Source organism: Plutella xylostella, chromosome 21 (assembly GCF_932276165.1).
Source record: "Plutella xylostella chromosome 21, ilPluXylo3.1, whole genome shotgun sequence".
Lineage (NCBI taxonomy): Eukaryota > Metazoa > Arthropoda > Insecta > Lepidoptera > Plutellidae > Plutella > Plutella xylostella.
In genome coordinates this window covers 5,996,736-6,012,681 of record NC_064001.1, presented here as the reverse complement: position 1 = coordinate 6,012,681, position 15,946 = coordinate 5,996,736, and the positions used below count along the sequence as shown (strand labels likewise).

Sequence of the window (15,946 nt, the reverse complement as noted above, 5' to 3'; positions counted from 1 at the left end):
AAGCAACAGTGACATCGACATCATAGAGAAAATAATACTACAATTCTACCTACCTACGTCACTTTCACATTTCGTTAGCCTCACAGAATAACATATTGTGATCTGAGTGTGTTCTGAGGGTTTGAAAGTTGGTACAACCCCAGACAACGCCATCTATTTCTCCAAAAAGGAACTTTTTTTTTTTTTAACAAACGCCTCATAAGCAAAGGTAGCATTTTTGACTCTCAAATTTTTTAACCGATTGTTCTTACAGATTTATAGGTTACTATTTTACAAAATCAATAATTTCCACAAAATCATCATCATAATGTTGTTGCCCGCTGACATACTCATGTGTTACAAATATAACTCCGAACCTCAGAATAATAACAGGAAGTAATCGTATTTACACCGCGACTACGTACTCTGTGGTCGGCAGATAAGCCATGGCGGGAAACGTCAAAAAGGAGATGTCAATGTCATTGTCAAGGAAGGGGGGAGTTGATTTGAATATGGAGTCGTGTTCTTGTACTTTCTGATTTAATTTGTTTGTTATTGATATAAATCCTCATGTTTTCAAGTTGTATTAATGATTTATCGTAAAACGAACCTATTTCACAAATGAGTTTACTTTTTGTGCCACCTTTTCCTTCTGGTTTTAACATCAGAAGTGGGATTCTTTCCACGCGCTATTTTCCGCTTCTGCCTATGTTTTTCATACAATACAAGTTAAATCAGAAAAATACAGAAATATTGGTATTCTGCACACTTTATTTTATAAATTTTCTGTCCCCTAGGCGGTGAGTTTATGAGTTCTTGTTGTATAAAGCCGGTACGTAAGTACATTGGTGTTGTGAAAAGAAGTAACAGGTAGTTTGGTATTATTCCTGTAATGCCTGTAAGTATGTTCTTGGCACTATTTATCGTGGTAAGATTTGAATTAGGAAGTGATTGCATCACGCCACTGTTGCCCGTGCTCACAGGGAATATGCATTATGTTGCTACCAGTTTAAGTTATTTCAATAGTTCAGATATCAATTAACATTTGTTTTGAAATCATTTTATATGAAAGCAAAGATGAATTCAACAGTTGAATACACAAGCTAGATCGAGTGTCAGTGCAAAAGAAATGTCAATAAAAATAACACCCCACTTCTACCGCTGAGCTCTTATTTTGAATAAGTTTAGTTTGTGACTTTGTTGGCTCAGAGGTGTAGTAGGTTGAAATTAAAACGGTTTGACAGTAAACAAAATGCAGAAAACTGCTTTGCTTTTGTATGTATGTGGCACACCATCTGTATATTGTTAATCTAAGGTTGAGATGGTAAGTGACGGTGTGAAAGGATAATAATTATGCCATCAGCTTGAGTAGCTTCTTACATGTAGCACCAACCATCACTCCATGTCATTGTATATAGATGTATTGAGATAGGTAAACCTGAAATAATGTGGTACAGTTACTCAGTACTCAGTACTCAGCAAGTACTTATTGCTTCTTATGTTTCATAACCTAACCTATGAAAGCAGTTAAGATTGGTTCTGATCCCCATACGTAGGTGTGTGAGACCCTATTAAAGGAGTGGCCGAATGGTATGATAGGAATGGTTTAATTTTATTACAGGAGTGGCCAAACTGAATGTAAATGAGGTCAAAAAAAAAAAAGTCTACCTTCAATTGGTACCACTTGAGATAAAAGCTAATGCAGGATATGAATTTTGACTCATATTTGATGTTTTTTTTTGTTAAGCAGACTTGACTGGATGAGTGCAGCTTTAGAATGAGAATCTCAATGAAGCCAGCTTCTACACCGGTCAGACTGGCCGAGCTGGATTGCAACCAGATGGTGCCGATGCAGTACCTGCAGTGCGCTCTGCGCACTGCTGTGTGCGCTGTCTGCGCGCTGCTGTGTGCGCTGTCTGCGCGCTGCTGTGTGCGCTGTATGCGCGCTGCTGTCTGCGCTGAATGCGCGCTGCTGTCTGCGCGCTGCTGTCTGCGCCCTGCGGTCTGCGGCCTGCGCTGCTGTGTGCGCTGTCTGCGCGCTGCTGTGTGCGCTGTATGCGCGCTGCTGTCTGCGCTGAATGCGCGCTGCTGTCTGCGCTGAATGCGCGCTGCTGTCTGCGCTGAATGCGCGCTGCTGTCTGCGGCCTGCACTGCTGTGTTTGCTGCTGTGTGCGCTGTCTGCGCGCTGCTGTGTGCGCTGTATGCGCGCTGCTGTCTGCGCTGAATGCGCGCTGCTGTCTGCGCTGAATGCGCGCTGCTGTCTGCGGCCTGCACTGCTGTGTTTGCTGCTGTGTGCGCTGTCTGCGCGCTGCTGTGTGCGCTGTATGCGCGCTGCTGTCTGCGCTGAATGCGCGCTGCTGTCTGCGGCCTGCACTGCTGTGTTTGCTGCTGTGTGCGCTGTCTGCGCGCTGCTGTGTGCGCTGTATGCGCGCTGCTGTCTGCGCTGTCTGCGCGCTGCTGTGTGCGCTGTATGCGCGCTGCTGTCTGCGCTGAATGCGCGCTGCTGTCTGCGCGCTGCTGTCTGCGCTGTCTGCGCGCTGCTCTGTGCGCTGTATGCGCGCTGCTGTCTGCGCTGTATGCGCGCTGCTGTCTGCGCTGAATGCGCGCTGCTGTCTGCGCTGAATGCGCGCTGCTGTCTGCGGCCTGCACTGCTGTGTTTGCTGCTGTGTGCGCTATCTGCGCGCTGCTGTGTGCGCTGTATGCGCGCTGCTGTCTGCGCTGTATGCGCGCTGCGGTTTGGTGGTCGCGCAGGCAACCGCCTGACGCGGGTGCACAGTACGCATGCTGTGTGCGCATGATGCGCGCTACCGTTGGCCATAGACGGCTGACGTGGAATATGCATCGAGGGGCATTCACAAGTACTTCAAACCGCTCTCGACGGGACCTCACGCAGAAATGCGATGAGTGGCTTTGACTTTCATTCATAACTTTTTTTTAAATTATTTATTTGTTTGAATGCTAACAAAGGTATTAACAATTATTTTTTTGTTGTTAGTTTGTGTGCCAATTTATCTCTCTGTTCGGGTTATGCCGACTCGTGTGCCTCTGCCCAAGTTGTTGGCAAGCCGACTCGTGTGCCTCTGCCAGTGCTGAATTTTTACTATTTATTTGTGTGCCGATTTATCTCTCGTTCAGGGTTATGCCGACTCGTGTGCCTCTGCCCAAGTTGCTGGCAAGCCGACTCGTGTGCCTCTGCCAGTGGTGAGGTTGGCAAGCCGACTCGTGTGCCTCTGCCAGTGGTTAGGGTGGCAAGCCGACTCGTGTGCCTCTGCCAGTGGTTAGGTTAGCAAGCCGACTCGTGTGCCTCTGCTAGTGGTGATGTTGGCAAGCCGACTCGTGAGCCTCTGCCAGTGCTGAATTTTTACTATTTATTTGTGTGCCGATTTATCTCTTGTTCAGGGTTATGCCGACTCGTGTGCCTCTGCCCAAGTTGCTGGCAAGCCGACTCGTGTGCCTCTGCCAGTGGTGAGGTTGGCAAGCCGACTCGTGTGCCTCTGCCAGTGGTTAGGGTGGCAAGCCGACTCGTGTGCCTCTGCCAGTGGTTAGGTTAGCAAGCCGACTCGTGTGCCTCTGCTAGTGGTGATGTTGGCAAGCCGACTCGTGTGCCTCTGCCAGTGGTTAGGGTGGCAAGCCGACTCGTGTGCCTCTGCCAGTGGTTAGGTTAGCAAGCCGACTCGTGTGCCTCTGCTAGTGGTGATGTTGGCAAGCCGACTCGTGTGCCTCTGCCAGTGGTTAGGGTGGCAAGCCGACACGTGTGCCTCTGCCCAATTAGAACAAAATGCAAAAATAGCCTTCTAATCACATCAATTGTTTACAGATTTTGAAGTGCTGAGTTTTGGATTGCCTAGAGCGTGGTGTTGAAGACTTTGAGAAGACGTTGCGGTCGAGGACGTCACGCCATCAGGAAAGGCCGTGTTACAAATATAACTCCGAACCTCAGAATAATAACAGGAAGCAATCGTATTTACACCGCGACTACGTACTCTGTGGTCGGCAGATAAGCCATGGCGGGAAACGTCAAAAAGGAGATGTCAATGTCATTGTCAAGGAAGGGGGGAGTTGATTTGAATATGGAGTCGTGTTCTTGTACTTTCTGATTTAATTTGTTTGTTATTGATATAAATCCTCATGTTTTCAAGTTGTATTAATGATTTATCGTAAAACGAACCTATTTCACAAATGAGTTTACTTTTTGTGCCACCTTTTCCTTCTGGTTTTAACACATGTTTATTTATCCCTAAGGGTGCCAACACCTTCCACGGCCTTCTTCACCTAACCACGGGTAAAAGTCACGGCGCTTGACTGAACTGGCAACAAATTAGCAGAACATGGTCAGTTGTGCGTAAACCATCTATCTACCATGTGAGGGTGCTTTATTACTGTCAGGTATCCCGCAGCTAAAACAATACATTTTTTTTCTAGTGCAAGTTCGTAAAGAAGAATGGCGAAATCTGACCCGCTTTGCGTAAGTTAGCAGCCACTAACCAAACCTATTTTAAGTTATTGATAAAAATGTCTACTACCAGGGAAAAATATTTAAAAAAATCTAAACCATGGGGTTCTTGAGATATTAGGGTTCAAAAGTTAATTAATTAATTTTTATTTTTTCGTTATATATGATTTTGATGAATATTACACGCAAAATAAGTTTTATAATGTAAATCATGGGATTCCCAATACATAGTGCATCGCAAAATGTATTACATGATTTTATTTATGTAAATAATATTATAATTATTTTTGCACATTTCACACTCAAAAACCTATGTTTATAAAGAGACGAATTTCAAAAATTATTTTATTCTATTCAAGTTCCCGTTATCCCGGAGTAAAATAGAATACTTTTTATCCAGGAATCCCCACGGGAACACTTTTAAAAACAATTTTTAGCTCGAGGGTAACATCTATTACAGTAGAAAGACTTGATGTTTCAGCACTTATATCTTCGTTCTCCCATGCCTCATAATAATAAAATTAATACCAGTATATGCTGTAGTCACGGACTACACATCAGTGTATGTTTCATCAATGGCCGCTCTGGGTCATGGCGCCATAGAGAAATGGCCATTCTCCTTTCTTTTATGAAATCGTAAATCCGCTGACGGATTGAAGTATGTGATTTTTATTATACTTAAGTTACTACTTTTATTAGTATATATCGGTTTTTACAAGTCCTAAAAGGTTTATTTTTTAGCTGTCATCAATTGGAAGCCAAATTACATTCTGGCCGCTTTGAAATGGGAATTTAAATCTTGTTGTGATAAATAATTGTCGGGCTCGTAAACCATTAACTGATTGTACCTAAATATATTGTGCTGGGTAAATCCGTTGCAATTGTAAATCAAATTGAGATTATAATATAATTTACATTAACAGTAGAGGTAAATGTTTATATTTCTGATTTAAGATATCAGTAATACCTAGATTTCAAACACAAACGATGACAAGTCCCAAGACGTATATAAAGTATATACAACCAACAAGTATATAAAGCAATGTAGTTTGCTAAAGGTATTTTTTAATCATATTTTTTATTTATATACTTACTTGGAAGTATAAAAAATGTGTAGACTTCTTGCTTTGATAAGCAAATTCAATTTAAAGCTAAGCAGCTTTATATGTCTAAAGTAAATAAACCATAAGCCTTGTGAAAGCAGTGAGGGCCATTCTACTAACTGACGCAGACAAAAGGATGGTACAGCGGTCAGTAACCCTAACTATTGTTCCTGCGGCCCCGTGTTCGATTACCATTTTGTCATATATATCCTTAAGAAAGTAGTGAGTAAGCTCGAAAAAGCTTTTTTCCCAGTAGATGGACACAAAAATAGCTACATGAAAAAGACAAATTTATTGTTCCATTTTTCCTTTTGATGTACGGAACCCTAAAAATACCAGAATTGGGCCAGGGTCAATAACTTGCACGCCATCAACCTCGCTCGAGTTCACAATCTGTCACTTAAACCTAGCTTAAGTGTGTTATTCTGTGTGACAGCACTTAGGCAAAGGCTAGGCTTTTCTAGGATAACTTGCCACTACTAGTTTAAGTAGTCAAGTTTGCTGTAAGTTCAGGCAAGCACATAGCTGCACTAGTTCGAATGTCTGAAAGTTAGTTTTTTGATTAAATAGAGTTCTCTGAACTTGAATTTCTATAGTAGCTGAGAAAATATATTTTTTTAAATTATATCCTTAACATGATTAGGTACTTTGCAAGTGTTGGTGATATCATTTTAACCAGTCAGGCATTATTGTTCAATATAGGTAGTTATTTTTATTTTGTGAGCAATGAAAAAGTTCCAGTGACAGAGAAACTTACCAGGTTTTATTAAACCCTTTTACTTACTAGTTGCTTTATATTTCACTAGGTACCTATCGGCGAGTGTAACAAGGCTCAACATTACGTATGCCATTTGGAGAGGGTTTGCTTACTTTGTTGTAGCAAACAAATACTGGGTAGCATTTTGTTAGTGAATGAACTAGGCTTTACGCGAACTTAACTTATTCGGCTTAAATTTTTTATCGTTGTTGAAAGTTGTCCATTGAACAATTATTTTTATTTGTAATATCGGAAAATAACGTGGTGCGTCTTACTCTTCTTCAATCAGTTACGGCTACCAGTTAAAGAAAAAATAAGTAAGTACCATCTTTTAACCGTTGTCAGACTCTTCTGTTTTGGATGTCCGGTTCATCGACATTTTATTGGCTCTTTCACTGATAAATTCTAATCTGTGTACGATGTGGCTTATGTGGAATCACCCTTTGACTGTAAGGGACTACAAGATACTATTGTGTAGCTTTGCGGAGCACCTGATCATTATTTGACTTGTATCGATTGGAACCGAATAAATAAAAGTGGTTGCTTGCTTGTGTTGGGGTCCGCCAATCCGCACTGGGCCAGCGTGGTGGAATGGGCCTAAACCCTTTCTTTAATGGAAGGAGACCCGTGCCCCAGCAGTGGGGACGTGATGGGTTGTGATGATGTCAGCTGCAACAGAATTTAGGTCGGGTAATAAGTTATCTTTTCACATTTTTTCATACTTTCATAGGTATGTGTAAAAAATTAATATGAAATTAATTATTAATATAATTATTTGCCTTACTTTGAAACCCTTACATGTATACTGGAATCCTTCATAGATGGATGATGTTCATTGATACCTCGAAAGTTTTCTCGCATACCCAATAAGTACGTTAAATATTGAACTGAACGTTATAATCACGGGAAACTAACAACTATCTAACTGATGAGTACGGAAATTTTCCGTACGTTTCGAGCACTGACTACAAACAACGTTGCTGTTTACCAACAATACCGTTACTGAGGAACTATTCTGCTATTTCTAGACACCGTTAGTCAATACCTATGATACTATACAAGGTACGTAATGTAATGCAGATTTTTCAGGTTACACAACATGCATTAAAAACAGAATTATAAAGCTAGTTTTCTTGTTTATAAACGAATATACATCGCGGCTCGCATCCACCTCAGGCTCCACAAAGTGATTCTATATTAGTTCCGTTTGCTTTTTGACGTACTCAAAGAGAGCGTACGAGACGTAAAGATATGAATGAAAAATCACCTATCAAAAGTATTAAAATTAGGTCTGCCAGCTCCATGACAGTTCAGCCAATCACAGCATCTCATACTTACGTTTTCTCGTTCTCAATAGTGAAACCCGCAGTAGGATAACCAGAATGGGTCCGTAGTTCCGGAGCCACAATAGGCGTGCAGTACGAAACAGCAAACACACAACGCCTATCTAGTTACCGTAACATTTACTCGTCGAAATGGCTGCCTCATTACTGCTATATCGCGAACAATGAGTACCTAACTAAGATTTGTTGACGTTTGATCATTCTGCGGTTTACGAATTTCCTGCAGTGCGTTCAGAGTTGTTTTGCCTCTGAAATTTGACTTGTTCGATGGGTTCCGCTCATCTCGCATAATCTTTATTGACCAAAACTCATTTCGCATAACTCGTATGGTCTAAACTTTTTTGGCCGAACCATCACTTTGCCTAGACTTATGTGGCATAAGGCTCGTTTCGTCTAAAACTCTTTAGGCACAATCTTTAAACACCTAAGTTTCGTTTGCTCAAATTTATGTTGGTATATACCTATGTATAATCTTGTTTCTCCTAATGTTATCTTAATAAATAATATATTAAGTATGTAGTAAATGTACAAATTGTGGTATTTTTCTCCTACATCCCGAAAATCACGATATTGTATGATAAAAAAATCGAAAGTTAACGACCAATATAATTATTACAAACCCCATGAGATCGAAACCTAAAAATAGGTGCGACGACGAGCAAAGCGAGGAGGAGCGTGTTAGGTGCACATGTTCATCAAAACCAAAGCGGAGCGCAGCGAAGCGGAGCGGAGCGTTTTTCAAACAGCGGAAACAATACAAGGCACCAGTTTGGGCTATGTAGGGAGACGCTCCGTCAAAGTTAAAGCCAAACGAATATTATTACTTTGTATGAACCTATGCCATAGCATTATTAGGCTATTCAAGATTTGGCCATACCATTATTAGGCTAAACAATGTTATGCGAAATAACTTTTTACTAAACGAGATTTATGCCATACGATTTTCGGCGTAACGAGACTTTGACCAAACGTTACTATGCAATACGATATTAGGCAAATAAATCTTATGCCAAAAAAGGTAGAACAACCCTTGTTCGATATCAATGTTATATATGATCAAACGAACTTCCAAGTGAAGTTCGATCATTATTATATGAGTCGCTTCATTCGAAGATATGATTTAATTACCAGGTAGTCCCTCTTATTTTACTGGCAACTTCGCACATTTTTAAAGTTTAAAAGTATTAACTTTGACTTAAAACTAGTTAAAACGGATTTCCGCCCTACCTAGGCCTCACCCGCCATCTTTCCATTTACTCATTCTTTTTAGAGATTAACTCAAAACTTTCTTTTTATAGGGAGTCCTCCGGGTGGGAGGGTGATCATATCTTCGAATGAAGCGACTCATATAATAATGATCGAACTTCACTTGGAAGTTCGTTTGATCATATATTATATTTCTTCGCTTCATCCTTCAGATATGATTTAATTACCAGGTAGATGTTAAGAGCAGGAAGTTTTGGAAATAAAATTAAGTAAATATGTTATATAATGTTTTATTTTACCTTTTACAAGTTAACTTCTACGATCATCTTAATCATTAATTGAATGAACTAAATTTGTAGGTATACTAATTCTATACACCCTACAACAACAACAAAAAAAGCCTAACTTTTCTTATAATCTAATTAAGTAATAGGTAACAATTATTGATAATACATTGATAAGTTATTACCCTGACAAGCAAACTGATTGCGCAAATTCGCCCTCATTAATTACAGGCCTATGATAGAAACGGGCGAAAGAATTGGATGAGGCTGTCCAGCCTGCAGTCTTTCGAATAGTTTCGATACTGACCCCGGCGGAGCTCGCGGCGGAGGAGGAAGCGTGCCTCGTGCTGTGAGCTCCGTACACGCTGGTGTCCACTCCGCTCTCCGACAACACTTGCTTCAACCATCTACTGATGGATTGCGTTGTAGCCGGCTTATGGGGCCGTTTATATGTTAGTATAAGTATATTTGTGCCCTCAGGTCTAATATTTTTAGTTCTAGAAATATAGTCTGAGAGGACTGTAGCTGGGCAAATACTTATATTTTCCCTAAAGTATGGCAGGAACAAAACTGGTTGGTCTCTGCCGGGACCAGATGTTTTTATAATATCTGAGATGTTAATTTTTATGCCGCTATCCGACAATAATATGTTTTCAAGTTTGATGAGGGAAAACGTTTGTACTCTATGGGCGGTGCAAATAGCTAGTAAGGTTACTAGTTTTTTAGTAATTTTCTCGAGACTGAGGTCACTATTAGGAATCCACGTTGAGATGTGGTTTAATACCAACTGGGGATCCCAGGTGTTAGAGTATTTGGGTCTAGTAGGTTTTAACTTATAGGCGCCCTTAAGAAGACGTTTGACGCAATCGTTTGAACCTAAATTATTTCCTATGAGAGCGGATAAAGCCGAACGGTGGGAATTGAGACTGCCATACGCACAACCGTTATTAAACTGTGCAGATAGAAATTTTAATACAGCAGATAACGATGGCTTGTATACGTCTATATTGTGAACAATACAAAACTGCCACCAAAGCTTGAGCGAGGTGTTGTACTGTTTTATAGTACTGTTGGAAAGCGAAGCTAACATCAACGTTGACGAGTCTGCACAGGCGCCCCGTCGGATGAAGGAGTGCCGCAGAGCTTCGCGACACCCAGGGTAAGGTTGTGGTGTAGGGGATGATGATCCCTGAAACGAGAATGCAGAAGGTACTTATCAGGATTTAAATATAGTACGTCTGAAATTATTAAATCATTTAACAATGGGAACCATGGCTGCGACGGCCAATAGGGATATACTAAGATACCGCTTGCTTTATCGTCCATAATTTTTCTAAGACATTTTAACACAAGGGAAAATGGCGGAAAAGCATAGAAAAAATTTGAGCTCCAGTTTAATGTAAAAGCGTCTACGGCTACCGCATCAGGATCTGGTTTCCATGAAACGAAATTCGGACATTTAGCGTTATCTCGAGAAGCAAATAAATCGATTTTTGGTTTACCAAAATGTCGCTCAATATCTTGGAAAGCTGAATCAGAAATTGTCCATTCGGTATCTGGATTGACTATTCTGGATGCAGCGTCAGCGCGATTTTCTTTCGTGTTCACATATGATGCAAATATCCAGAGGCCGCGCTGCTCACACCATTGCCAAATGGTCCTAGCTAGATCGTTAAGGTGGGGGTATTGAATACCCCCCATACGATTCACGTAGCTTATTGCAGTCGTGTTGTCAACGCGAAGCAGGATGGCGCAGTTGGTTAACTCATTAGCGAATGACTTCAGTCCTAATGAAACAGCCATCAATTCTAAAAAGTTGATGTGTTCAGTTTGTTCTGTGTCCTTCCACCTACCACTTACTTGTTTATTCTTACACACGGCGCCCCAGCCACTACTTGACGCATCGGTATAAATTACTAAGTCATAGTTTGGCTGTCTCATAAAATTGGACGTTGTATTAATATTTGCTAACCACCAGTCTAGATCTGTTAACATGGTCCTAGGCAAATTAATTTTCGCTTCATAATTATCGGTTGTAAGTAATGCAAGATACTTTTCACGTTCCAAAATTTTGGTATACAACCAGCCGTACTTGGCCGCAGGGCAGGCGGCGACCAGTACTCCAATTAGTTGAGCGAGTTCACGAATAGTACAAGATTGTATTTTACTAAACTTGGTTACCAACTGAGCTATCTTACTTCGCTTATCCGAGGGTAGGGAAATACTTAAATTCTCTGTATCGAAAATGAATCCTAAGTATTTGCAAGTGGTTTGCGGAGTTAAATTACTTTTATCGTAATTTACAACAAATCCAAGGCATTGTAAAAGTTTCAACGTCTCGTTAACGTTGGCAGTACACTGCTCGTAAGAATCGGCTATGCAGAGGATGTCGTCCAAAAAATATACAGATTTGTAGCCGTGGTACCTCAAATAAGTCATAACTTCCCTCATAATTTTTGTGAAAACACGTGGGGCAACTGATAAACCGAACGGCATGCAATTGAACTCGTACGTTATTGTTTCGTTCGAGTCACTGGGCTGAAACTGAAATCTCAAGTACCTACGGTCGGATTGCCGTACTGACAAAAGGAAATAAGCATCCTTTATGTCGATAGTAGCTAGGTATCCACCGTACGGTATCAATTTGCATGCTGTTCGGTGATCTTCCATTTTAAAATGTTCGGTAGTTATAAACTTATTTAAAGATTTTAAGTTTAGAATGAAACGTTTGCCTCCGTTAGGTTTAGGAGTAAGGAATGTTTTAGATATAAATTGATTCTCGGTCAATTTGCATTTCGTAATAGCACCTATATGTTTCAATGTATTAATAGCCTCCAACATATCTAATTTATCAGTATGAGATAAAACAACTTTAGGCACAATAGATTGGCAGACACTTGTCTTAAAAGGTATTTTAAGGCCATTCCTAATCCAGTCTAGTACAACTTTATTGTTTGTTATTTGTAACCAACAATTGTAAAAGTGTGTGAGTCTACCCGAATGTACCTGAGCTAGTGTTGAGCGTGCCCCGAGGCACGTGTCTTGTCCTGGGCAGCGGGTCGCACCGGGTGGTGCGCTGGCGGCGCGTAGGAGCGGCGCCCTGCTGCTGGCGGCGGTGGCGGCCTCCTGTAGCCTCCTCTCCCCCCCCTGTTCGTCGGGTACCGAGGAGGAGGCGCAGTCCAGTTTCCCTGAAACGACGCGGACCGAGCGCCGGGCTGAGGAGTCGCGGGTTTTTGAGGTTTCGCCGGCTTCTTTATCTGCAACCCCTGTTTTTCAATTGCCTTGGCGGCCTTTATTTTTTCTGATAGCGAGGACCCGAACAAGGTTTCGTCTCTTTCTGACTCATTTACCACGTTTAAAAAGGTTATGTCTAAGCTTGGCGTGATCAGTTTTATTCGACTTTGTGTAGCTAAGTAGTGAGAGTCACACAGTAATCGGCAACCGTTGCTAAGATGTTTCATAGCCTGCACCTTGTCCTCGCTCTTCAGAAGAATGTCAATGCCTCTATTGATGGCGGTGATACCTAAGCCAAGTTGTTGTTGAGAGGCCGCGAGAGTTTTGTCCCGATTACGTACCATGGCCGGTGCCCAAGCTGAGATTTCTGCGTTTAGTTTTGGGGCTTGTAAAAGTCTACAATTATCCGGTACTAAATAGTCTTTTAGTGTTTTCTCCTTGCTATCCTTGGGCATTCCTTTTTTTAATAAAGGAAGCCACAGTTTCGATAAATTTTCATGAATATTATCGCCATAGTCAGGGGTATCTGACACGGACTCACCAAGCGCCGACAGTAAATCGGGGTCCACTTCTGGATCCTCGTTAGCCAGGGAGACATCTTGCATTACCGGCTGGTCCATATTTTTGTCCATATTTTGGTCAGGGGTGTCGCTGCACACCGCTATAGTGTCCGGCACAACTGGTGCGGCTTCCAGGAAGTCGTTGCCATCATTTTCTACGGCTTGGCCCGTATCTTCGTTACCTGAAATTACAATTAGTAATTTAGGTTGTGAATATAAAAAATATGTGGGTAGACGAGAAAAGAAATAAAATATTTATTTTATTTTTCGAAAATTTTATTTTCCATTGTAATTTCGCAGAGGAACGATACACCTGTTATCAGGTTGTACGTATTTTCTGCTTTTGTCATCGTTGAGGACTCGCAGTCCACCCCGATGCAGAATGTTTTTAGAAAAAAAACACTTGGTTTTGAAAAATGACAATGTCACTGTTTCGTCTTTAATTTTTTTCACTTTTACACACTTAAAATAATATGAATCTTAGCTTACCTTCATCTGAATCTGAAGACGAATCAAATGGAGTTACAATTCTGCGTCGTCTTTGTTTTTCTTCAATCTTTCTAATTTTCTTGGCGTAACGTTCTATTTGCGCTTCTGCACTTCGTTTCGGCATGATGATCGTGTAGCGTGCGATAGTCGCCGCGCACAAAAGAGGAATGAGTAAATGGAAAGATGGCGGGTGAGGCCTAGGTAGGGCGGAAATCCGTTTTAACTAGTTTTAAGTCAAAGTTAATACTTTTAAACTTTAAAAATGTGCGAAGTTGCCAGTAAAATAAGAGGGACTACCTGGTAATTAAATCATATCTGAAGAATGAAGCGAAGAAATATAATCATAACTGTTGGATTTGTCATCTTAATTTTGTATAATATATTTTATAGGAAAGTAGACGAGGTACCCATGAAAGTTAATATAATATCCCCTAATCGATATACTTAAGTAACTAATTAGTCTGAAAGATAGAATAGCGATTATAAAGTACTAATGAAGTTATTTTTACGTACATAGTACATACAAATTACAAGGATATAGATTTCAAACACAATACTGCGTTACCACTAGGTACCTACTAACCACGGCCCTATCCATATGCCATGACAGCTACTCCCGTGTTACTTATTCCGTTATTCCCAATCTCCGCTCGGGAGCAATCATAGAACAACGCGGACTCGGATGTACGGAGCAATGAACCGAAGTGAAACGCGACGGCTGCCACTTTTGCCAACTATGCCACTTTTTTACTCTATGTCTATGCTCGATGGTCGAATGGCGTAGTGGTTAGTGACCTGACTACTGAGCCGATGGTCCCGGGTTCGATTCCCGGCTGGGGCAGATATTTGTTTAAACACAGATATTTGTTCTCGGGTCTTGGATGTGCCCGTAAAATGGCAATAGGCCCGCCCCCTATTACATTGGGACTGACATAACACTCTGGCGAAAAGTGGGTGCAGCAATGCACCTCTGCCTACCCCGCAAGGGAGTACATTAGTACAAGGCGTGAGTGCGTGTTTTTTTTTTTTTTTTTTTTAGCGCAATTACTGTGCTGGGCATATTTGATTATGTTTTAGGATCAAATTATTTGATGACCTGATCGAAAAAATACGATATCCATGGAAGTAGAAAATCTACTTCCATTCCATCAATATCTATCAGTTTTTTTTTACTGCGGATCACTTTCTAAGATAGCACAAAGTAGCGGACAACAGATTTAGAAAAAAAAAACAAAGTACTTAACTTAAATTTTCCTTTAGAGAATAAAATGTATCTTTCATCATCAATTAATGCCAAATTCTTCGGAAAGTTCCTTATTATTACTGAAATTAATGGTAAATTCGTACAAAGTAATTTTAAAAGGAAACTTTCTTTTTTAGTAATTTGATTAGGCAATTAACAAATTGCCTCTTTTTCAACTAAATAATAAAATTACTCCGCCAGCCCAGTGTTCTGTTTGATCGTCTGATCTTGTTCTGTGGTCTGTGCATGATCGCACACATATGCATATCATTACGACATTGTTTTGCTGTTTTGAATTTTTGAATTTGAAACGTTTGAATTTTTTTTCTTAGTTAGTTAACAACGACGTTAACAATCGCAGATAGTTCAGTAGTTCAGAAGAATCACTCAAAAGCCATAGGCACCTATAGGTACAGTAAGTATTTAGTAGTCTGTACAACAATACAACTACAGATATTATGTGTGAACAGGAAGAAGGTACTACATCTTCGCTTTCCACGTTCGATACTTGATTCTTCAGAGACCGTATTTTCGACGGCGTTGAGGATATCTCTGTAACCAATTAAGATAATGACACGTAAATTTTTTTCAATACACTTTAGCTCTATCTCTATTTGTAACCAATCTCATTTTTTTTGTAAATGCTGTTTCGGTACTGAAATAATATATTTGAAGTGTGTTATTCTGATTCATATAGAGCGTCCGTTTGCCAGCTTGAGGAACAAAATATTCAGTATCACATTTCCCTTTTAATTTATTAACATAAATTAAATTTTTATCAAAGGGCAATGAGTTTTCCTTTCACAAAAAAATATATTTAGTACTTATAAATAGACTAGACGAAAGAATTGGCGCACAAATAAGGAGGCCTATACCCAACAGTGGGCGATAGAAGGCTGATGATGATGATGACTTATAAATACGTAAGTTTTTTTATAAATAAATAATTAAGGAGTGTCCGGCATGTATTACTGTACTAGGTCATGTAGTGGCAATGGGAGTCTGGCTATCCGTTCGCTAGAAGCCAGCTCTCCAACGCACCAGCCAGTAGATGCCTAATGCTCCTAGTGTGCCTACATCCAGGTGAAAAGAAGGTCAATATCTGGTCTTGGTTCAGGCACCCTTCTGTTTAATATTCCTCCTGTAAAAAATCTATTTTCTGAGTATGATTCTTCAATATGTGTTTCATGTAATGCTCTTGGGTTATAGATTTATGTAAAAAAATAAAAAAAAACACTATAGTAGTGTGAATGTATTATGAACTACTTAAGGTTTTATGCAAAATCCTGATTTAT

The 15,946-nt window shown here is 40.5% G+C and overlaps 1 protein-coding gene and 1 long non-coding RNA gene across 3 annotated transcripts; one reads left to right on the top strand and one right to left on the bottom strand.

Annotated features, from left to right (window-relative positions):
- The first annotated feature begins 405 nt into the window (after positions 1-405).
- Positions 406-4,210, top strand: LOC125490229. The gene is made up of 2 exons (XR_007267553.1): positions 406-868; positions 3,797-4,210. It is a non-coding gene; the product is annotated as an uncharacterized LOC125490229 (long non-coding RNA).
- A 4,486-nt stretch (positions 4,211-8,696) lies between these two features.
- Positions 8,697-13,178, bottom strand: LOC105392892. 2 transcript variants are annotated; one of them, XM_048628796.1, is made up of 2 exons: positions 12,132-13,178; positions 8,697-10,314 (listed from the first exon to the last, which is right to left on the bottom strand). In XM_048628796.1, the coding sequence occupies exon 2, from the start codon at positions 10,213-10,215 to the stop codon at positions 9,307-9,309; it is 909 nt and encodes a 302-aa protein (XP_048484753.1). In that variant the 5' UTR covers positions 10,216-10,314; positions 12,132-13,178; the 3' UTR covers positions 8,697-9,306. Both variants share the same exon structure in this region, with proteins under 2 accessions (XP_048484753.1, XP_037971416.2).
- Positions 13,179-15,946: the final 2,768 nt, after the last annotated feature.

Excerpts from the sequence above, each read along its gene's own strand:
- LOC105392892 (XM_048628796.1), bottom strand. The coding sequence starts at position 10,215 with ATGTTAGCTTCGCTTTCCAACAGTACTATAAAACAGTACAACACCTCG.